Source organism: Aulostomus chinensis, chromosome 7, assembly GCF_037954235.1.
Source record: "Aulostomus chinensis isolate RoL2024-O1b breed Wild chromosome 7, RoL_Achi_v1.0, whole genome shotgun sequence".
Taxonomy (NCBI): Eukaryota; Metazoa; Chordata; class Actinopteri; order Syngnathiformes; family Aulostomidae; genus Aulostomus; species Aulostomus chinensis.
In genome coordinates, this window is record NC_141326.1 from 14,895,001 (window position 1) to 14,919,361 (window position 24,361).

General features: G+C 44.0%; 2 protein-coding genes across 7 annotated transcripts in view; one reads left to right on the plus strand and one right to left on the minus strand.

Moving 5' to 3' along the window:
- The window catches only part of LOC147258696 (septin-7-like), a 42,335-nt gene extending 27,838 nt beyond the window's left edge, over positions 1-14,497 (plus strand). For 4 of the 6 annotated variants that reach the window (XM_086208667.1, XM_086208666.1, XM_086208670.1 and 1 more), the window contains exons 6-14: positions 1,786-1,903; positions 2,214-2,306; positions 2,853-2,949; positions 4,920-4,931; positions 9,135-9,186; positions 9,378-9,503; positions 9,942-10,077; positions 10,818-10,963; positions 11,945-14,497. In XM_086208667.1, coding sequence (XP_086064793.1) covers positions 1,786-1,903; positions 2,214-2,306; positions 2,853-2,949; positions 4,920-4,931; positions 9,135-9,186; positions 9,378-9,503; positions 9,942-10,077; positions 10,818-10,963; positions 11,945-11,984 — 820 coding nt within the window. In that variant the 3' untranslated portion in view covers positions 11,985-14,497. The remainder of the gene's footprint in view (positions 1-1,785; positions 1,904-2,213; positions 2,307-2,852; positions 2,950-4,919; positions 4,932-9,134; positions 9,187-9,377; positions 9,504-9,941; positions 10,078-10,817; positions 10,964-11,944) is intronic. The other 2 variants (XM_086208669.1, XM_086208673.1) reach the window with 1 other exon arrangement.
- A 928-nt stretch (positions 14,498-15,425) lies between these two features.
- On the minus strand, positions 15,426-24,343 carry LOC147258697 (protein-glutamine gamma-glutamyltransferase 2-like). Its single transcript, XM_086207766.1, has 15 exons — positions 24,206-24,343; positions 23,177-23,347; positions 22,150-22,374; positions 21,617-21,735; positions 20,910-21,038; positions 20,416-20,593; positions 19,587-19,728; positions 19,381-19,484; positions 17,892-18,034; positions 17,723-17,822; positions 17,470-17,615; positions 17,247-17,376; positions 16,996-17,156; positions 16,076-16,212; positions 15,426-15,965 (listed from the first exon to the last, which is right to left on the minus strand). The coding sequence occupies exons 1-15, from the start codon at positions 24,219-24,221 to the stop codon at positions 15,794-15,796; spliced, it is 2,073 nt and encodes a 690-aa protein (XP_086063892.1). The 5' UTR covers positions 24,222-24,343; the 3' UTR covers positions 15,426-15,793.
- Between the last annotated feature and the right edge of the window lie 18 nt (positions 24,344-24,361).

The following is a 24,361-nucleotide window of genomic DNA, read 5'->3' on the forward strand; positions in this document are numbered from 1 at the left end:
TGTGTGCGTGTGTGTGTGTGTGTCTGTGTGTGTCTGTGTCTGTGTGTCTGTGCCATAGCTGAGGAGGCTGCCAGCCAGTGTCTGTGACCCACAAATGTTATATAAGCCAGCTCTGCTCATGCTCAGTAGAGTTCTGCTCTCCATCAGTGAGTCAGCCAATCACAGCAGACTCACTGAGGCAGGCCTCTCATCTCCCACAAACACACACTGTCTTCGCTCTTCTCGCTGTGTCTCTGAGTCTGTATGTGTTCATTTGAGATCACCACGACATAGATACACGGACAACATGAGAGTAAATATGGATGCAGTTATATCCCCAACCCCAAAATTCATCAGCCTTGTTCAGGCTTAAGTCTAATCTACATAAATCCAATCATCCCTGGAATGTACATATACAGGGTGGCTAAATGAGGGTCTTCAGATTATATTTAGAATGTTAATATAGCAGCAAATGTGGTGGCGTCACGACATCCCGAGGTCACATTGCTGTAATCAGAGCTTCTCTAGGTAGGTTTGTGATCTTTGACTCCAAGAAAAACCTGAAAGGAAAAACATATCTGAGATCCCACAGATGCCCGGACAGTTATGGTATCTTGAAGACCCCCCCCCCCCCCCCCCCCCCCCCGCTCCACTCAGACAAACAGGCTCCTGTTTCAAAAGGGGCCGCGTGCACTGTGGGAATCCTGATGCTACACAAACCTGACCCCAGACTTGTGTCCCTCTGTGAACCACAACAGCTGTTTTGTTGCCCTCTTTGCGTTTCTGCATTCCTTTCATGAGTAGCTTGCATCCCCTTGACCCCTCAGCCCTCCCCACACACACACACACACACACACACACACACACACACACACACACACACACACACACACACACACCATGAACTAATTTAATGCAGTTCGTCTCATTATGCAGTAGCGCATACTGCCTGTCCTACACACCACCTACACTGGCAGGCAGCTGACCATCCTTAGGCTCTCAGCCTGGATGAAGCCCTCTGGTCATTCACCCTCCCAACACAACCTGTCAGTCACCAGAGGAATAGGAAGCGTTAGAAGCAGAATTAGTCTATTCAGGTGGGCTCCTCCTTGTGCCTTTTATTAAGAGCTCCAGATGTAGTGTTGTTTGGCCCCCTGCTGGTGAGCTACTGAAGTGCACTTGCTTCAAACAGCAAGAAAAGCTTTAGATTAGATTAAGATGCTTCCTGTCGTGCATTGGTCAGTAACTGGATTTGTCAGGATAGGAAAACATTCCACGTGATTTTCATTTTTCTATACACGGACACTCTGGTCAGGAACGAGGGGCCCATTGTCTGTTCCAGCCTGTAAAACAGGTCACCAGTGATCCAGTACATTTACTGATGCCTTGACCTCAATAACAGTTACAGATGAATGATTTTTTTTCAATACCGATTTTAACAAAATTCACATTGCAGGTATTTAAATTTGGCACAATGACAAGTTGGTTTTTTTAATACCCAAAATTAATGGCACCGACCGAAATGCATCCATAAAGTATTGCTGTTCAATATCCAGCTCTAGTCACCAGCTGCCAGGACCAACACAGACCAACACGCTCACACACACACACACACATGCACGCACACACACACACACGCACGCCTGTAAATTGACATCAAATTATCAGTACAGAAGTAGAAAACAAGGACACAGATATACAGCTGTTAATGGTCTGACTGAGCCTTTTACGCTGCAGACATCCAGCCTGCTGATCATGTAGAACTTAAATCTCATACGGTTCTTTCTCTCTTTGTCCTCCCTTCAGACTGAAGCCGCTGGACATTGAGTTCATGAAGAGACTCCATGACAAAGTCAACGTCATCCCTCTTATTGCAAAAGCCGACACTCTGACTCCCGAGGAGTGCCAGCTGTTTAAGAAACAGGTATCTGGGAATTCTCTGTGTGGTGACTGCCCTTCGGGAAAAATTAACTCCACATCCACATGCTGTGTTCTCGATATTTCTTGTTTAATCAAAAAAATGCAACATGTAAATGAGTGAAGTTAACGTGACGCTAAGCTGAATTACTTCTAGGCACAAGTTCCACTCTGAGCAGAGGGATAGCTTTCCTTCCATCCCTCACAGTGTTGAACTGTTCCTTTAAGAGTGGAGACAAATGAGCTGCATCTGTAGTCTGGTGAATGGTGAACATGTGTGAGTTTCCTCTGTTTAACTGAGTTTTTCCCTTCCCCAGATAATGAAAGAGATACAGGAGCACAAAATCAAAATTTATGAATTCCCAGACACAGAGGACGATGAGGACAACAAGCTCATCCGAAAGATCAAGGTACAGGACCCCACACTGTTCTCAATATTTGATTTAAACCAGGCTGAAACGGCGTCGGATTGATCTCAACAGGAAGGTAGATAAACAGCAACAAAAAGCCAAAGGTCAGTCTGTCCTTTGGTCATTGTCCAAGCCTTGCAGCTGCATCTGTCCCATTTCTCCACGCCTGGCAGCCTGGTTGTGTAACAGATCATTCGCTTTCAGACAAGCTCAATGAATAATTCTTGCTAGAGACTGTCATTCATGTAACACTCTGCCCCAGTAAATGCTGCCGCTGGCAAAAGCAAACTGTGGTATCTGCCACACGTGACAAAAGCCACCCACCCAACCACCCACCTACCCCCCTTTCTGGTGTAGCCAGTGCTCAAAGATATTAACAGTTTTAATATGAAACACGAATAAACACACAAAACTCCCGCAATTAACCCAAAGAGGCCTGTCAGGCGTTGCCATGGCCCAAAGGTCAGATAACCAAACGCTATTAAAAGTTATAAGGTGCTGTTTGTTTCCCAGTCAGAGGCAGTTGTGTTTATCATTCCTCTCCAGGAGAAGATGCCTCTGGCGGTGGTTGGCAGTAACGTGGTTATCGAGGTGAACGGCAAGAAGGTCAGAGGTCGCCAGTACCCGTGGGGCGTGGCTGAAGGTTAGTCCACTCAGGTCCACTGCCAGAAAGAAAGGACATAGCTCCCATTGTGGGGCCGAGCTGCAGACATCCCCCAAAAAAAAAAAAAAAAAGTCAGAATAATGCGGACAGTTTAATATGATTAAACCTCTATTCATTTATTTTCTGTAATTTTGCAAGTAAAACCAGTGAGACATGATATGTATTGCACCTTGGTCAGACAGTGGGAGGTGTGAGATGGAGGCTGATGCACGGCGGTGTTGCTGTAGGTGGATGTGGCAGAGAACGTCCTTCCTGATGAGTGACGCATGATGTTCAGAGTGGGACACAGTGCATGTTCTCCCTTTATCCACTGGATGTAGAAACTGCTGGGTGATTTAACGACCGCTTGTCAAAATGTGATCCGGACATGTGGTGATGATGAAATTCAGCCAGCAAAGAGAAACTATTTCACTGCCACATTGCACAAAGTGATCATTATACTTCAGATATTGTTGATATTCAAATACATTAAAAAAAAAACCAACAACAACAAAAGCAATACAGTGTCTGGACTCACTGAAGAAGCAGCAATGTGATAGAATGCACAACAAGTAAACTAAAACTTTCTTAACTAAAAAAAAACAACAGTTAAATTCTTCCGTCTGTGATACTTCCAGGGTTGCACCTCCCATGCTAATGTGACATCAGCAGTACTGGTAATGTCACACTGCAGAACACGTGGAATTGCAAGTGAAAGAATTGGTGAGATATTCATTGTCAGTCCCTGCTATACGTGTGCGGTTATGGAAGTCACTCCAAGCAGGAAAAACTCTCCAGTGAACATCGAGAATTATACATACACGCACAATAGTTTTAATGAATAAGCCGTGAGATCCCTCCGCTCCTCTTGTTCACAGCCCCTCATCTCTACCCCCGCGATGAACGGAGGGTGCGAGTGCTCGTCCAACTGACCAGAGTCTGCCGCTGGTCAGAAGTAGGCAGGGGGTGCGGGCTCAGTGAGCATGCTGGCCCGGCCAGACCAGACCCCCGGTCTCTTCCTCTGATAAGTCATTGTCAGACCGGGTATATAATATTTGAGGGTGAGATCCAAAGGGGGACCGACCAGAGTAACCTGGAGTAACTCAGAGACTCACCCACATTGTTTAGTCTCAGCTATCGCCCCCCTCCCTCTATTCCAATATGACAGATGTGTGTCTCTGTCTGAGCCACTTTTAGCTCTGCTGTATTTACTGACGCAGGCCTGTGAAGAATACTGTGGGTTTTTCACACAACAAACACTGAATTTGGTTTAAAAACAGTGTTTTGTAAAATGTATACTCATTTGAGTCAAACAAGATTTCATCGTCATCTGTGGACCGTCAACTATTTCTTCGAGGGGCCTAATAACCTTTTGAATGTTTAAGTATTAGTCTGAAGAAAAGAGCTTCTTTTAAGAATTTTTCTCACATGTTCCTAAGAGCCAGACAGAACCCCCACATTAATCAGGTGCTTTACTATTGTTTCTCAACATCAGTTTACATTTTGACAAGTCCGCCGTTATCTGGGAGTTGATACATCATGACCCCCACCCCCCACCCCACCCCACTTTCCTCGGCCCGAACAGACCAGCCTCAAAGTCACACATTCCCTTTGGTCCTGTTGTTGTTGGTCTTGACCCCTGTAGGGATTCTGGAAAAGGTGGTTAGACTTTTTTCCTGATATGACGCTTCAGTGTGACAGGAAGCCCCCAGCTGACATCCGAGACTGCCACCTTTCACCAGTAGTCACCAGTAAACTCTTGTTTCTCTCACTGGTGGGTTTGTTTTCCAGGAAGTTTTTGTTTGTTTTATAGTCTCTGAAGGATGATGTACTGCATCTGTATTCATATAAAAGAATTCAACTTTGTTGCTCTGTGGTTGACCATTTATCAGTCTTTCACTTTTTCATTCTTTCTTTTCTCTCTTTTTTTTTTTCCTTTTTTCTTGTCTATTCTTTTCCATGACTGACAGAGGGCATATTTGGTAAACAAAACCATCTTTCTCTTTATTTCAACCTAATCCCCCCCCCCCCCCCCCCAAAAACGCCTCTTCTAGATCTCCCCATCACTCCTTTCCTCTTCACTTTTCTGTTGCTGTGCTATCTCATCATTGGGCTGATGGTCAAACCAATGCTCGAATCAGACTTGGGCTCCATACTGATCGGAAAAACACGTTCATCCTGAAAGACACATTCGGAAAAAACAAACGCACAAAGAAATAGTTCTCGTGTTCCCGGTGGTTTCTTGGCCCTGGAGCTCTCTGCTAACACTTAACCTGCACCGTTACACATGTAAGAGGTGCTGAGTGTGAGGTAGCAACATTTAGCCTTCAGCTAGAGTGATCCCTGTGAAACAGAAATTTCAATTTAGTCATAGACAGGAAGCAGAACGGTGGAAAGGGTTTCATTCAAAATGTACGATCTATTTTTCAGTCTAAAAGACAAAAAAACAATGTTAATATTTTCCTTTCTGCTGTTTAGTAAAAATTAAACTCATTGTGTAACTCTGAGTTACAAGTTTCTGTTGTTGCATCAGTTGCATTAACACATCAGTTATTTTGTGTGTGTTTCTCGCCATATTACAACACTGAACATTCAGTATCATTTCTAAGGTATCCTTTGTTTGGAAACAATCTTTTAAAAGTGTTTCCACATCTGATAAAGGACATGATAAAAGACTAATAGAACGTCACCATTACTTAAGTGATTGGTCAACAGCAGAGGTCACGATTTCTAGATATCCTTCCTTTACTTACAGAACGATAACAGTCAGTCATTTGGAGGGATTAGAGTACCGGTGGTGATCTGCTGTGAACACCTCTGCTGCAGAAGGAGCGCATTTGCTTCTGGTGAAGTGCGAACTGTCAAGAACCAGACAATTCAACTCAGCTGGCGTCTGATTAGCTCGCTGGCTGAAATGCTCATACCGGCATTTCCAGTCCCCAGTGTGGCAGTGGAGGTTTAGCCTCCAGAGCAAAATAAACATTTTGAAATTAAAAGTTGTCTGCCCTCTCCCAAAAAAAAAGAAGAAAAAAAAAAGCTTATGGAAACGATCACTCCATCATCTACTCTGTGTATGACTGAAACAGAAATTGAAACTGACAGGTAACATATTATGGAGGAAGATGTGACGCTAATAGCTAAGTGCTAGCATTGAGCAAAAGAGCCAGTCAATTATCAGGAACCCAAAGATGACGTTTTTGGATGTCAAAAGTCAACCTGCTTTTTAACGGTTATCTAGAGGTTTTGTCCCAGGTCTGATGCTGTGGGTAGTCATGGAGAAATTAGAGGCTGTTTGGTGCTGAACGTGAGCTACAGCTACGATAGAAACATCACTCTAACGCCGTGGCTCCCTTCTTTGCTCCTATGATATCGCAGACTTTTGGGCTGCTACCTTTCAGGCCTGCTTCACCACGTGATTCAACACACTGTTGGCGTTGAATCGGGGTGTGCAGGCGCTGGGTGAGAAAGGCGGGCAGGCCGTGTAGTATCACTGGACCATGGACTGGGATCCACCCTCCTAATGCTTTGCTTATAGGTTCATGAGCTCTAACTGTCAAGTTAAGTTTTTTCCAAAGAGGCATGTAGCAACTCATTGAGGTCATTAATGTAACATGTGGCTTGTTATCATGGATTATCACTCATTGGCACATTTGATGTAAGAAGTTTAGTGTAGATTGCAAAACCCCGAAAAACCAACCCCTGCATGTTTTAAATAAAAGGTTGTGTGCACTTAAGTCATTAAACCAGTAGAGTTCATCATTGTGTGCCAATTAAACACTGCTAATATAGAAAGCACTCTGGCTCAAAACACCTGATGGACTGAGACCAGATTCTGTAGAAACGATTGATGAGTTAAAAACAAATACATGAATAAGCAAACTGCTTGGAGAAAGCATCAGGTATTTTCTGCCACTTACCAGCAAGTAAGGTCTGTTTAAGTTTAGGTTACTGGGTTTTTGTTTTGTTTTGTTTTGTTTTGGGGGTTTTTCGGGGGGGGGGGGTTCTTCCTGTGGCCCTCGACCCCACTTAACTGATTATTTTTTTGCCTCATTAAGACTTGCACCCCCAGCTGCTCATGCATAGATCCTCATATAACTCCCTTCCAACCACCCCACTCCCCTTTACAAGCCCTGTGCTCTTTAGTCAGTCAGCTTGGAGTCATGCAGGTTATGGTGTTTATCTGGGCCAAATCTGGGCTGAATCTTGGCCAAACATGGGCCGATCTCGGGTCAGAACCGGGCCAAGTCTGAGCCAGTTGTTCCAGACCCAGATTTAGCCACACTGGGCACAGACAGTAACTGAAAAACCGTACCCCTCCCCTCCGTCAGAGCTCCCTCCCCTAGAAGAGACAGGAGGTCAATGGCTGGCTTTGGAGGCCAAGGGGCGGGACTTCTTAAGTTTCATCAATGGTAAGGTGTCCTCCTTATTCGCTCCCCTGATGATGAGTTACTGCCGGTGGAGTGGAGGCTAAACCAATGAGGAGCAGCGTTTTTGATGAAGAAGAGCCTGGAGATTGTATATCACCACATACTCATCCTCAGCAGCTTACATGCAGTCCTTTTCCAGAATCCCATCTGATCGTTAACCTTGTCTTTGGTGTTGAGATGAGCCATGTAACTCTCCCGTGTTGAACTTTTGTTCACTGTTGTTGCCTGAATACTCACTCTAGTGTGTTCTAACTTTGTGGCGTCTTTGTGTGATCAGATAGGAGGCAGATCTGCGTAATTGAGCCCTTTTATTTCTTAATATAGCCGGTCATTGTCCGCTGATATTACAGCAAGGATGCAGGACATTTCTAGTGTCTTTTTTAAACCGTCAGCCCAAATCACACGAGACAGATTATCCAGATTAATTTAGACAGCCAAAAACCACTCTTTTTTTTTCGGTGAATCTGCGCTTTTTTAGTGGTGATGCGAAATCTGGTCCAGATCAAAAAGGATTTCTGAGTGTCTTTTACATCACACGCTACCCATTTCTTAGCGCTGAGTCTTGCTCATAGGTTGGAGATGCCTGGACACGATAGACCTGATCTCCATACATTATCTGCAGACAATGCAACTGTCTGCCAACAGAAGAAAGCTCTGACGCGAGAAACGAATCGGCCTCGCCTGCGGTCTGAACGAGGCCAAAGACTCCAGAGCTTTTCTTGGGATCGTACGAGAAAATAGCTTTTGAGTCTCGTCTCATCTGTGTTTCTTCTGAAAGAACACACACACAACTTGATGTAAACAAATTTGTTCCATACACACTTCCCCTCCTCTTACCTCTACTGAGATGTGATCCTCTTTCAAGTTGGCACCTCGGTTTAGCAGTAGATTTCACAGAGCCTTTCAGACAGACTCTCTTAGTGTTGATTAGCACCAATAAATCATCCCAGACTCGACACACCGGACCTCAAAGAAGAAGACTGTTCATGCAGTGCACAGAGACCCCAAGGCCTACGTTTCCTCGTCAGCCAGATGTTTCTATAGGTAGTTATCTGTCTGTATGAGTTTCGAAGGTTACAGTATTTTTTACTCTTTGCATTCAAGGAGCCCAGATTTACTTTTTACCGTTAAAATGCTCGTCTCCCGTTTTGGAGGTTTCAGGGATTCAAAACCTTCAGCTCAGTCCAGTTTAAATTGGTAAATCCTATGTGATCATGGCCTGATGTTTCTCTGCCCTTTGTTTCTGTTCACCTTGCCACTAAACCTGAAGTTGTTGGCTGTTCATTTTTCTTTTTCTTTTTTTTTTTGGTTTTGTTTTGGCTATAAAAAAAAAAACCCCAACCTTGCTCCCATGTATGTATTCCATAACCGGAAGGGTGAATGAATTTTTACGCTTTTGTACCACGAGGTCTTCATAACTGATTAACTAAGACATGTTTTGCTTATTTGTCTTTTCCCTCTGACGTATCCACCATAATTATTGACATGTTGTTAATAACGCTCACCAGAAGGACAATAACGCTTGTTTCTGCTGGGACTGCCTCTATATTCATAGCCAGGGATGACAAGTCATTACTCCAGAGCTCATTACTGTTATTTATTACAGGCTCAGATATACCTGCTTGCTATTTATTACTACTTTAGTTCCCCTTGAGTCGTTGATGATTCTGATTCTGCGTGGCATCATTCAGTCATTTCATCACTTCCCCTCTCTCTCTCTCTCTCTTCCTGGTTTTTCTGTCTCTCCCTGTGTTTCAGTGGAGAACGGCGAACACTGCGACTTTACTGTGCTTCGCAACATGCTGATTAGGTAATGAGTGTTTCACTTCAGCTTTTATTAACCACACTTGCTCCCATGTCATAATGATATATATAAGTTCATAACAACTCCTATTTCCTTCTTTATGTGCTCCTTTTTTTTTAAAATTATTATTATGGCTCTTCTTCCTTGATCACTTCCTTTGATGAACTTCATCTCTCTCTTTCTCTCTCTCTCCTCAGGACCCACATGCAGGATCTAAAGGACGTCACCAACAATGTCCACTATGAGAATTACCGCAGTAAGAAACTTGCTGCCGTCACCTGTAACGGCGTGGACACCTCCAAGACCAAGGGACAGCTCACCAAGTAGGACACAGTCACCAATGTCCTCTGTTGTCCCCGACTGTCCATATTTTCCGTCAGGTTGCAATATCGGCTGCAGTTACTGATGATTTGTCAGGGATGATTTTACATGGTAATCTGCATCCAAATCATACTTTACTGTAACTTTTAACAGTAAAAATGATGGCTAAAATAGCTTGTCTCATCATTTTTAGCAGCTCTTCATCCAACCTCGTCTGATACTCCCGTCCTGAGTCAAGCAGCTGCAGAGACAGCCGGTGGCTCTGCTGAGTGATCCGTCGCTCAGCCTTGTCCAACCCTGCCTGCTCCCTCAACATGATAACTGTCGCTTATACACTTTTCTGGTTCTTTCATCAGCGTGAAGCAGCTTCTTTTTTTTATCAGGATATATTCACTTGGCTGCATGTAACCCCGAGCCTCCTCTTTTTCTGTGTTCTGCAGGAGTCCTCTGGCCCAGATGGAGGAGGAGCGGAGGGAGCATGTGATGAAGATGAAGAAGATGGAGGCAGAAATGGAACAAGTCTTTGAAATGAAGGTTAAAGAGAAGAAGCAGAAACTGAAGGACTCCGAGGCAGAGGTGTGTGTGTGTGTGTGTGTGTGTGTGTGTGTGTGTGTGTGTGTGTGTGTGTGTGTGTGTGTGTGTGCGTGTGTGTGTGTGCGTGCGTGCGTGCGTGCGTGCGTGTGTTTTCTTGTACTTGCTACATATTGAGGACTACGTATTTAACCAACAGAGTGAGGACAATTTAGCCGGTCCTCACATCTTCAAAGGGCCATTTGAAGGTCAGGACTTGGTTTTAGGGTCAAGGTTAGGATAGGTTCTGGTCAGGGTTAGGGTCAGGCAGTCAGTTGAGATGATTAGGTTTAGGGTGAGGGGCTGGGGAATGCATTACGTCAATGAAAGTCCTCACAAAGATATAAGTACATGGATGTGTGCGTGTAATCAGAAACTCCATCACTTAGTTTTTCTGGCGTAGTGAGGCCGAGACAGGAAGTGTCAGTTTTAGGCCAGGCAGACACATGGACATGCTGTGAGTTAGCAAATGACTGTAGTGCGGAGGTCAGCCATGCCACAACAAATATTTGAATTACAAGTATGCCCCCCGCCCCCCCCCCCCACACACACACACACACACACACACACACACACACACACACACCTCTCGTAAAATGGTCCAGTCCATTGAAGCAGCATGCCACATTTGAACGCTGGCAAGCTTTAGGATCTTTACTGAATGTTTATGACCTCATGACTGCTGCTCATTTGCATTTTCTGTCTCTGTATTGAGACTTGAGTCTTTCTACTGTTGTGACCCTCAGCTGGAGCGACGCCATGAGCAAATGAAAAGGAACTTGGAGGCGCAGTACAAAGAGCTGGAGGAGAAGAGGCGAGTGTTTGAAGATGAGAAGGCCAACTGGGAGGCTCAGCAGAGAATCCTGGAGCAGCAGAAACTGGACGCCTCCAAGTCAGTAACACACACCTTCATGTCTGTTGGGCTGCGCACGAAAAGGTTCCTTCTCAAAAACATTGTTCACAAATGTGTTAAAATTGGTGTTCGTCAGCAGTTTGGCATGTCGGCATGCAGATTAACGAGCAGGATGATTGGACAGGTGAGTCGTTGGCTGGTCACCACGAAAGGATGCAGTAAAATGTGCATTTTTCTCACCTGTGATTTTTTTATTTATTTTTTTGAGCGTGCGTTCAGGTGGTGTTCTGACTGCAGGAGGGTCCACCAGATCTGTTACTCGTGAGCTTAATGTTCATTTCACGACCGTAAGATGCCTCAATGTTCAAGAATTATGGTAGAACAGTGCCAGCCCAGGTCCACCGCATCCCTCCTTTCAAGATGGTCTGAGATCAGCCAAGGAGACAGTTGGTGCAACAACAGGTTCAATAGGCCGACGAATTTTTACTGCGACTGTCACAGACCGTCCCAGGGAAGCTGAGCTGAGAGCTTGTCGTCCTCCCCCAGGTCGTGAGTGGCTGAAATTCATCATTGTTAACTGACTTCGGTTGGCACATCCTCACCTCCAGTGGCATCTGCGATTTTGGATCCATTACTGGAAGCTAGAACATCCCAGTTGATGCACGGCCTCAACCCTCGCCAGACATGTCAGCCACTGAGTGTGTTAGGGAGGCTTTGGATCAGCGCGTTCCACTTATTGACCTACATCCATTGAAGCAGACTGGAAGAATATTCCACAGGCCACATGTAACCACGCCAGCCCAGGACCATCACAGATTTGAACACATTTGTGAACAAATCCTTTAAGAAGGAAACCATTTGTGTGTATGTATGTCTCAGGTCTTTTAATGACTTCATGGGAAATGCATGTTACTGACAGTCTCAGTCCACTCAGCCTCTTCATGACTCGCTGGGTTTTTGTGTGTCACAGCACAAAATAGTCATGCACGTTTTTTATGAACTTCCTCGTTTGTCACACAGGACTATGGAGAAGAACAAGAAGAAAGGAAAAATCTTTTGAGGAGGGACAACCTGTCATCATTGTTTTCCTTCTTCATCTCCTCTGAAGTTCACATCAACTGTGGCCCTCAAAACACACACACACACACACACATATAACATGATGATCCACTGTTTTACATTTCAAAGCGCAACAGGAGACGTAAATTGCACGCATACACACACGTGCACAAACACACGTGCTTGCACACACACACACACACACACACACACACACACACACACACACACACACACACACACACAGGCAACAGCCCACAGGCAACAGCCCACATGCTTGTTTCTCTCCAGGGTTTTCGTCGTATCTGTCGAAACCCTCTAATTTTCTCGGAGAATGCATGTGTTCGTGAATTCTGTTTTCCCTTTTTATTTTTATTCTTTCTGACAAAGAGGAGAAGCCTGAGTTCCTCTGAGCTACAGTACAACGTTAACACGTGGCAGGGACGGTGCATAGCCATTTGTACACATGTAGTAGTCCTACGTTCTCTAGATAGTCCTAGATCCCTCTCTTCTGAACTCTTTTCATGTGTTGTACTCATACATTTACACTCGTGTATACACACCGTAACATTCAATCATGAAGAGCTTGAGAGAGTGTGTGAGGAGAAGGAAGTGTGTATGTAAGTGAAGGGAGGGGAATCAGGTGGGGGTGAGAAGTCAGGTTGGATTAATGCTGCATTCGATTTACCTCTGAACCTGGAGGTCGGAACTTGGAATGATGTCACACCTGATTTGGCAGTTGAACAAGTGGGGGAAAGTTTAAAAAAAAAAATGCACACACATTGTTTATGTCTCAGCTGTTAGCAATAGCAATTGCTAGCAACATGGGACATGGTGTTTTGCACATGTAGATGTCGTAGCAACACTTCTACAGATCAAATATGAACAGCCTGGTGTGCGTGACTGATCAAATGTGAAAAATAAGACGTAAAAGGTCTACAAGCGGTATATTCACCAGTGGCCACATGACTGATGCACGGAGCCATTTTGAATTGTGATACCGGGGTTTCAATCTCTGAGTAGGAAGTCCATCCTCAGGATGGTTCCAGTTGGAATTTCCAAATCATAAATTCCGACTTCTGAGTTCAAGTAGAAGGCAGCATGAGGCCCGTCATGCCAGAAAGAGGGACAGTGTGACCACGACTTTGTCGAACATGGTTGAAGAGGATGGTGTGGAGTGTTGGTTAAGCTAATGGTGCCCCACAGCTAATAAATCAAGAGGGTTTGCTCTCTCCTCCCTCAAAACTCACCATTAGAGTCAGTTTGACACGACAGAATCCAGCAGGATGACTTAATTAAACCCACAAAATGGAGTTTGATATGAATTCACACGTTGGTATGATCGGGCTTTTTTTGGTCAGGATTTGCAGTGCAGTGTAAAGTGCGTGAGCAGGTGTGTTATAATAAACGTGCTTGAGGTCATCGATAATGTCTGATTGATACGGCAGCCAGATTATTATTGTGTTACAGTGTGTGAGTGTGTGTGTGTGTCTCCTTTTTGAATAGATGACTTTATGCAAAAGCCTCATCGGTGTCCACAACTCTACAGGTTACCGTGACGACAAAGATGTTTTATATTGTGCTGTAAGTGGTGACTGTTATCAAGGACCTGAACCCTCATGTTTGTGTTATTTTTCTCTTTGGGTAAAATAACCAAAGCGGGTGGTAGTCGTCAAAAAAAGAAGATGAGACATAGTCCTTTAACATTCCTTTCACCTGGACACCACAGACAGAATCTTCTAAATGCTTCCGCACAGTGAAAGATCCCCCCCCATTTGCCTCTCCTGGAACGGTCCAGGCCAGAGTGCACCATCTCTTTATTAGCCCTTCCCCAGAGTTGTCATGGTTTATTTTCATAGGATGATGATAATGATGTTACTATATGTACGGTTGAAGAGCGATTCCCTCATTCCCTTCTTTTCTTAAATAACTCCTAGATTAATCAGCTATTTTAGTACTTTTCCAGACAACCCTCAGTCTGTATGATGCATTTAAACAAAACGCTAAAGGGACAAATCTTACACCTTCAGCACATAAGTATTCTTACTTCTATGGATTTGTTCGTGATGGAAAATGACATATATTATGTACATATTAAAGGCTTTTCAGTGGCCTTTTTTTGCTTTATTCTTGTTTGTTTCTCTGTGTCCAGAATAACCTGCATTACGTGTTATGTAAAAGGTTAGAAGTAATGAATCCGTTTCTACAAACAGTTTACATAACGTCTATGCCAACCGTCACACCTTCTCAGGGCTGCTCCATTATCTTAGATTCTCCTGGGAAAATCAGTTCCACAAGACCTTTTTTTTTAATGGCTGAATTTTTCATTGAAATGCTCGTGAACCACTCGCCCCCTCAAATAACAAGATAGACATGTTTAGATGGATTTTTTTGTAATATTTACTTTTTATATATATAATGTACACTGTTTTCTGCTTCTCTTCTTTTGTTTTATCCAGTGTTCTGTCTCTAACTGTACATGGTTAATATTAAAGTTGACAAGTTATGCTTTAACCACCTCAAGTGTCCTTTCTCTATACACCCATATGTGACGTGAATAATGAAGTTAAACTTTGGGCTAATCAATCTGGATTAGGATTAATTGTAAAGTTTATTAGAGGAGAGAGAACTACTATTCCTGATTGCTAATCCTGGGAGCAAGTATCACATTGTCAGGCCTCCCTTTTCCCACTGCATCCATTATGCTAATTCAGATTACTCAGCATAAAAGGAAAAATAGCAGCGGCTGCACCTCTGGATGGGAAGTTTCAGAATGTTACCAATCACACAAACAAGACTTTGACCCTTGACCTTGCTGAGAGGAAGACAGAGATGAAGGTACGTGTAAGACAAATGTGTAAACTCGCCTGCCACTTGATCAGGTGCACCAGGTTGGTACCGGGGTTGTGCACCGTTTTGCCTTCAGAACTGCCTTAAGTCTGTGTTGCAAATGTGATCGTATCACACAGTTGCTTCACTTCCATGATGAGAATCTCTCATTCTGCTGCATCACAAAGGTGCTCTGTTGGACTGAGTGCCTGAGTGGAGACTCATTAGATCAGGCAATGTTTTTCTAGTCTTCGGTTGTCCAGTTCTGGTGGGCTGGTGCATCTTGTGTCCTTAATTCCTTGCTGTGTCTTGTTTTATTGTCACCCAGAGAGCGACGCTCACTGGATATTTCCTCTTTTTCCTACCACCCTCTGTAAACCCTGGAGATGTTTGCGTGTGGACGTCCCTACCTCATTCCTGTGTGCCTCATAAAGTGGTTGCTTTTTACCTTGCTAGAGCATAAGATGCACAAACATAAGAGCCAAGCAATAAGCAGCTCATGAAAGCCCGACAGTCTACTGTCTGGTCACATTTGTGTCATTTCAGAGAAAATAAAAATCACCAGGCACCCTCATTTTTTTCAAAGTATTTATTCATCATTTCAAATGAACACACAGCTATAAAAATGCACACAAATAAGATAAAGTTTTCCTGTGTGGAACAGTGCAAAATGGTTATCAAGTAAAACTTCGAAGGAAAGATCTGGTGCAACAAGACACTTCTGGCACGTTGCACAGCCTGGAGGTCACAGCAGAGGGATTTCATTTTTGTTATTTATTTAATTAGGAACTATAAAAATAAGCTTTTTTTGAATCCTGCAATTCAGTGAGAAGTACAATTAAATGCTGACAAGTTGTAACACGTTAAAAAAAAAACACAAAATCAAGATTATTAAAAACTGTTTACCACTAAAGCAGCTACACTCATGTGACCTAGTATTTCAGCCTTCGCTGCCATTTAAATAACCGAATACTCCTAGGACTACGATCCGTTGAGTACAGGACTGTATCTTTTGCGGACAATGACAGTGGCCACTCCCTTCACATCGTAGAGTCTGTCAGAGTCAAAGTCCACCAGGAGCTTTCTCACACCGGGTCGGACTGGCGTGAAGGAGAGCTTGACAGCCACCCTCTGACCGGGAGTGATGTCACCGCTGGGAGGGAACAGAAGGATGAGGTCATAACAAGGGAGGGACAGTTTAGAGTACGACCAGTGAAATGTCTATGAGTTCTCTGCAGATCCCGATGAAGGTGACGGACTCACCTGACTCTGATCTCAGTGGCAGACAGAAGGCCGGCCCCCTCCACTGTGAAAACGCCGTTATTCAGCGGGACCGGTAGAGGATTGATGAAGGAGATGTAGGCTGTCATTTGTTTGTGAACGACAGCCTTCCCAGGAACCTGCAGAAAGACACGGAACAGGCCTCCTGACTACTGCGTGGGTCTACGCATGCAAATCGTAGACCAGAGAACATCCTGGAGCTTCTTAAGTAGGAGAAGCTGAGATCAGGGGTCAGTTTCACAGCTTCTTACAGCAAAGACAGCGTATTGTCAGTGTTTTGGAACAAATATAAAGTCATTCGCTGTCTTTTGGTAGGATTTTTTTTTTTCAAAGCAGAGTAGCTACGTTAGAAAATGGAAGAAGTTCCTAAAATAGTTCACAGTCACAGTGAGCAGCAGAAACTTTCTAGTGTTGGGGGAGCCTCAATTGATTTGTTGCTTGATGTGGCATCACACACACTAACAAATACTCATCATATTTCTTCTTAAACAGAAGATAGTAATTCAATTTGTTCAATTCTACGATTATAACTCGAGCGTGTGTTCAGCCAGTCACATCCGTAACGACCCACAGATGGCATTTTGGGCACGGAGCCTCTGTCTCCTCTCAGTCAAACACAGGTGAGGCAGGGTTGGTCCTACCACACATCTCAGTCCAGCTTGTCTCTGGAGCTGGTGTCCTCCAGATGTGTTTCAGATAGGAGATCAGTTCAGCTGTTACAAGTTTAGATGCGCTATAATATCTGAGTCTATGTGTTTTTTTTGTCGTTGTTTTTTTTTTGGTGATTTTGCTCCATTCACATTTTCAAATTCACTATCAATACTTCCTGGAGGTACGCCTCTTGCATGGCATATTTTAAGGCTCGGGCCCAGAAGGTCAAGGGGGTCCGAGTGTGCACCCACCTGGACCAGGACTTCTGGAACGCTCATTGGGATGTTGGCTACGGTCATGATGGGCTCGTTCTCCTCTGGGGTGTCGAGGAACGCTTTCACCGTGATAAGGCGGTGCTCAGAGACACATTTGGCATAGTCCTCATAGCGCAGACGTAGCACTTCCTTGTGAGCTGAACACACACACACAAACACACACTCTTAGTTAAGAGCGCATGTGCTGCTGTCATTTAAACCTTTCTTTCTTTGTGTGAGCCACCAACCTGTGAGAGCTGGCACGGCAACACTGATGGTTTTTCTCTGGCACTCCCCCCGGTGGACAGAGTTGTACATTACAGCCATAACTAACAGGGTCAGCTGAGCGTGAACATCTCTCTCTCCTTTGTTCTTCACCTGCACTCAGAGATAAAATACAAATAGAAAGATGAGATCCACCACAACAGCTTGGGTATATTGAATGCCTCCACTTCTCTGAGGTCTCCATACCTTAACAATCACGTCAAAGTCTGTCCCAAATACAGGTCTCGCATGTTTGATTGACAGCTCCAGTCTTCCTGGTTCTGCTCTCTCATTGGACACCCCTGTGACTTGTCGTCCTGCCTTCTCATACACCTCCCTCTCCTCCCTCGAGCCTGAGGGGAAGAAGATGATCCTCATTCTGTAAGCTGCAGCCTCATTCGGTTTTAGTTGTATGAAATCCTGATACATAAACTCCTCAGAGCTCCACTCATCAACAAACCTTCTGGATATTTGTAGTGTTGAGTGACGTCCTCTCTGTGGTCACCGTAAACACTTTTGGTGCTGATGTTTTGCCCGACACTCACCTTGTCCACCTGGATCTGTAACAACAGTCATCATTAAGCCCACCATCGCCATCAAAACTTGCTTTAAGGAGTCTGGAGACCCACCCGCCGCCTTTGGCCGTCCTGCTGGACAACCCAGTGGATGATGTCAGCGTTCACCTCCGCAAATACAAACGGTGCATCATACTTCACGTTCAGATTTCCCTCTTTGATGGCTGCGACTGGACACGGACCACAGCAGAACTCACCTGGGGAGCATGAACATTCACTGGCTCAGCCTTGGCTTATTCCACCCTCCCTCTGAACAGACAGTTCCTTATACTTGCTTAAATTTGTGTACAAAGAATTAAAGACAGAATCAAAAAATAAACATATATTTGTGTGTCAAGCCTGTTTAGATCCAGTGGCAACAAGGAAAATTCTAAGTACAGATCTATACTATTTTGCATAAATTAGTATTTTGTATGTATATGCATTCTATATATGAGTATATATATACAATATCAATAATAATGTTTAAATTAATAATGTAGATATAAGTATAAACAATGTATATCCACACTTGAAGAGATATATTTCTAAATATTGTGGCATATCAGGGGGCAGGTGATAAAGGGCTGCTACATCCCGAACAAAATGGCTGCCACTCACACTACATTTCAAAATGTAGGCAAAAATACGGAGACCGACAGCAGAATTACTAGGTTGCTCCAAAGCCTCCAGCCTTTTAACTTTTCTGTTGTTCACAGGCCAAGACGGCGCCATGGAAACGCAGATGCACTGTCTCTCTGAGATGCATTCTGGGCCTCCTTCAGCCTGCTGAGGATGTCAGGCTCGGGGAGAGGGATGTGTGGCATCTCACGGGGGCAGGTGATAGAGGGCTGCTACATCCCAAACAAAATGGCTGCCACTCAAACTACATTTCCCAGAAGACCTCACTCCTCTGACAGGTGCAGGTGTTTAGGCCACCTGATTAGGGCAGGGGAGAGTGAACAAAGGGGAGAGACAAGGAGGACGAGGGGCAGAGAGCCAGGGGGCCTGCGGGTGGCTGCTTGAGCAGACACCAAGGACAAAGAGGCCACTATAAGGAAAGTAACTGAAGGGGAAAAGGGGGCAGACGGACACAGAAAAACTTAAGAGACCCTCATCTCTGACGGGAGTTTTCTTTGTTTTACCTTGCATAGGGTTTGGGCGGTTTGGATTCTTTTGTGTTTGGCTTGTTTTTGATAATTTTTTTGTGCGCTGCTCCAGTCACACCTGCCAGGTTACCTCTCATGACCTCACAACATGTACATACTTATGCATTCATACACACACATATATATGCATACACATATCTGCATAGTCCCCTAGTACTAAATATATATACTGTGTATTCACACTGAGATGTCTATAACCTCTGCTTTGTATCTGTTGATAGTCTTATGTCTATGTTTTAACCTGTTTACTGTGATGCACATCTTCATGTCCTCGCTGAGACGGTTCCCCAGATTTACTCCCTTAACTCAGCTACAGACTCAGCTCTTGTTTTTGTAATCAAGGTGAACAAGGTAAGAAAAACATGGAGACATGAAGATCATAAATTACATTTCACCTTCACTCAGTTCCTGAGGCGTCGGGTCCAAAACCTGCCAGCCGTTATTTCCTCTTGGGAGATCATCTCTCCTCATCCAGGATTCGATCCAACAGTGGAAGTTCCTGAAATCATGAAGGAAATGTGCAACACTTTAAACTATGAAGTCAAATTTTTACAAAAACTTAGTGGAGTGTGTGTGTGTGTGTGTGTGTTTTTTTTCCTACCAGCTACTATCTGTCTTGTTCCTTGTGTTAAAGTTCTCCAGTTTTTCATTCAGCAGGAAGTCAACAGCCAGGTTTCCATCAACGTCGTGTGCGGAGCAGAAGTTGGTGATGGTTCGTGTTGGGATGCCCAGACAGCGCATCACTGAGGAGAGAACGTTCATTAGTCAGCAAGTTCATGAGTTCTGACTTCGTGCTTTAAATCAATGTTGTGTAGCTGCAGCGGCCTCTGCTGGTACAAGAGGTAAACTACATGCTGTTGCATTTACATCTGTTGATATGTGAAACTGATTTTGATGATGAACTGGAATGAAAAATGCTGTACATGACCTTTTATTGCACAATGTGTGTGTTAAAGTAAAAAAAAAAAGGTTGACAGAGAGTTTGACAGACAGGATAATAAACATTCTCGGATTGTTCACTGGTCCATTTGTGAATCGGTACATGGCTAGTTTTTGCCAGAATGTACCAACGTGTCAGCACTGTGATTTCACGCGTGTACCTTCTAAATCAGGGGTTCCCAAAGTGTGGGTCAGGACCCACTGGAGGGGTCATGAGACACAGACGGCAAATCGCAAGGTAATTTCCAGGAATCAAAAAAGATCTGAAAATATTAAAATAGCCTGAATTGTTTCTAAAGATCCAAATTGTACCGTAATAAAAAAAAAAGAACTTTAAATCAGTTTAAATTGGACAGACCCACTAGCACGTGTGTTAGCAACATTTCACGCTTCAACCACCACCAGGAGTAGTGACATCTTTACTTTGGGGATCCGAAGCTGAAATATTTGAGAACCCCTGTGCTGATGACAGTGAATGTGGAAGCCCTCACCTGTGCAGGCAACGGCGGCAAACACCCAGCACTGGCCGTATTTGACGGGCCTGGCGCCGGCCTCGCTCCACTGTCGGAGGATTGGTACGCTGCCGGTCCAACGGTATGGTGGAACTCCACCAGTGTAGGGCTCCACCCAGCGACCGTTCAACACACCCCTGTCTCCATTGGAGTTCACCTGGACAGGTGGAGACATAACATGTCAGGAAATTGTCATTGTTGTTCCATAACCGCTTCATGATTGTGTCTTCCAGTGTCCTGCTTGTGTAACTGAACTGTTCTCTTGTTTGTCCCGGAAAAACGGCTCATACCGCTGTTGAAAGACTAAAGGGAGTGTCCAGGGAAAGGAATGAGGGACAGGCTGGGAATCTTTGATGAGCTGTTTATTGGTTTTTATCTCTCAAGAATCATATCTTCTAGTCATGTGACAAAGGCAGCTAAACGGAAACGCTTTTTCTGTCCTGTCAAATGTTTTTTTTTTATATAATCGTCACCATAGCTGTGATGGTCCTGCTGACATAGACGGGGTCAGATCTCTTCTCAGTGTCCATCTCTGAGTCCGTCAGTGCTGCATTGGAGTTGTCCAGGACCTCGAAACAGATGTCCAACACGTAGTCCTCGAACTGAGAGAGGCAGAGACAAAAAGACATGTTTCCCGCTGATGTGTATGTGAGTCTGTTTGTGTGCTTCTTTGTCTTCCTCCCAGCTCGCTGTGAAGAGTCGAGCCCTTGTTTGTGTGGTTTGGTTACATTCTGACACCTTCGGTCCACAAGTTTGTCCATCTCACAAGTAGATTTGTGATGCGCCTGACAGTTTCCACTATCACATTGCTGCGACAATTCACACCGACATGTTTTGCCTCTCTCTCTCTCTCTCTCTCTCACACACAGCTTTATGCAACACACACACACTCATCCTCACTGACTCGGTAAAATCAGCACTATAAAGTTTGTTGTGTGCAAAGAAGGATTACACATTGAAAGCAGATGAGCGTCATGTGGTTTCATAGAGTCCTCCAAAGAAAACACAGAAAAAAAGAGGCATAGTTCTTACTGTCGCCCCCCGACCCTCAAACGCCTGCAAACCGACAGCATCATCATGTATTGTGGTTACTCCCCTTTAACTTCTAATAACACAGGAATGCTCACGGTTCCCACACACACACACACACACACACACACACACACACACACACACTTACCTGTCCATAATTCCAGGGAATACTGCTGATGTAATCCCAGGTCCCCATGTAAATGACTCCATCTTCATTCATAACATATTCCTGGAGCAGGCTCTCATCGGGGAAGTACACAACATCATCTGGTGCACATGCACGCGCGCGCACACACACACACACACATGGATTTAAAACAAAACATTTTCGAGGATTCACATTAGAAAAGCATGTGAGAAATGGTGTTATACAGTAAAGATGCTGGTGCAAAAGGTGACTCACTGCCCTGATTGGGGTCAAAGGTCAGGGTTTTTTTTTTTCAATCTGTCAGAGTGACAGTTGCTATGTTGTGGCTGAACACTATTGCACATTTATATTAGTAAAATAGTAAAAATTAGTAATCAGTAATTGTGAAACCACAAACAAGAAAGTTCTGCTTTTTTTTTTCCAAGTAACTGATTGCGACACTTCAACATGAAAACGTCTGAGGCTGAAATAGAAAATTGCAGCTCATCACTTTAGAGACGCAGACACTGACGGTATTTGGGTTTATTTTTTACCTTTGCACCAGGGGTTGAAGAGCAAGTGGAACATAACCTTCTCTGTCTTCTCTAAAATACGTCCATCAGGCGACATCATCAACACAGCCAGACGGTATTGGCCAATGATGGCATCCGCTGGACTGTGCAGAGTCAGCAGTATTTCATCCTGTGCGCCCTGCTGGTTAAACCACCACGTGTGTCCCGTCCCTCGCTCCGCCTGAACCTTGATCTCGTTCCTCTTACCTGAGCAGACATGAGACAAATTGTGTAGTCCTGTCATGGATTTATTCGATATTTTCATGGATCAACAATGAAAGAACACCAGGGCCAACAGGTGGTTCAGCTGGATTTTTTTTTTTTTCATTTCAGCTTTGTGTATGAAACCTCTGGGAAACATTTTTTCCCTTTTTATATTAAATTTTTCATAAATATTTGTTATTTTTACATAAATGGATTGCACCTGCATCTGCATTTGAACTGGAATGCTTCGGTTTGTTCTTGATCTGTATTTTTACTCATTGGTCTTTGTTTTCATGTGTCCCAAAATAATGAAGGCATTGAAAACATTTATGAAATTAAAGTTGTTCATAACAGCAATACAGTAACACAGCAGGCTGTTCTCAAATTGTTTCTTAAAGTCAACAAAGTAGATGGAAAGATCACAACTTTAATCCTACTATCTGTTACAAATCATCAAAAAGTACTTGAAGATAATTGGTGAGTATTTACTGCTCCGGATCAGTTTGAACCTGTTGTTTCGGCAAACTAATATGAATTAAAAATGGTTAGAATTCCTTTATCCATGCAGCAGAGATCTCAAGTGCTGCATATAATGAGGAGAGGTGTTATTTACAATTTTATATTCCCCTGCTTCTTTATGAATGAATAATTTGATCTGGATGAGCAGCCTCTAAAAGATTTACAAGCCATTAATAATCTGAAGTAATGCAGCGAGAGGCTATCATTTTTTTCAGGGGTTCAGAGACGTAAAAATCATCCATCGCATGAGTTACGGCCCTCGTCCCCATCGGTCCGTGTTACTCACCCAGGTGCAGGAGCAGGACCAGATGGTGTTTGGGGGGCAGAGGCTGAGAGCATTGTAAAGTGATGGAGAAGGCTTGACCCCGTCGGACTATCAAGCGCTCCGGGTCAATCTCGCTGGTCCGGTGAGCCCAGTTATTTTCATAACTCCTCACATCCACATCGACGATAAACCCTAACAACAGAGACAAAAGCTGGTCAAGTCCGTCCATTGTTGGATGCAAGTCGATAAGTACGATAAATCATTTGAAAAAAGAAATACGTTTGTTTTGAGATACACACACAACATACTTGTTCAGCTTATTTCTCATGTAGCAAATATTCATTAGACTCCTTCTTCCTTATTTATCTTTACTGTGAAAAGGAGCACTGCAATCCAACAATTTCCCAAAAGGGATTAATAAAGGATTTCTGATTCTGATACGTGCAAAGGAAGAAATTCTTTTCATAGGTTTTGCTGATTAAAACTGAATTCTCAGCAAACTGCACACTTTGTTCAGCTTCTAAACATTCTCTCAACACGTGCGACAATGATCTTCTTTAATCAAACTCTGTCTCGCGCGCGTAGTCCATCACTATCTGCCTGTTCTGGGCTTTGGGAGAGTTCACAATCTAGAAGTGACCTGCTTTCAAGTTAAGAATGTTCACATTCTTACAATAAACAACATGGATGCAAAACCTGCTCTGCTGTTCCTGTCAGAACACAGAAAAGTGACAATAAAACCTTTTCATCATTTATAAAAAACAAACACAGTAGAAATGAGGATCAGACGGTCCAGTGGTTCAAATGACGCCTGTCAGTTACAGCATCACGTTGTATCGAAGTAGCAGGAATATGATTTTTTTTGTTTTAATCGAATTTGTCACGTCATTGAAAATATCTCAACATTTTCACCCATAAACGGATGTCCAAGATAAATGTTCCTGTTTACAGAAGCGACAGCTCGGTCTTGAAGCGTGAATGAATAGCTTTCTGAAGCACTCCCAGTTCAAAAACCCCCCAGCAATCGATGAAAACCATGGATGGACTCACCCTTGCCGTCAGCCATCGTAGATCTCTCTCCGCTTCAACCCAAAACTCTCTCCGAGTCTCTGCAAGTGTTTTCACACACACTCTTCCTTTCACACCCAGTGTCCGTCACCGTCTTATGAAGACCAAGACTGACCCACCCACTCACCCCAAAACACT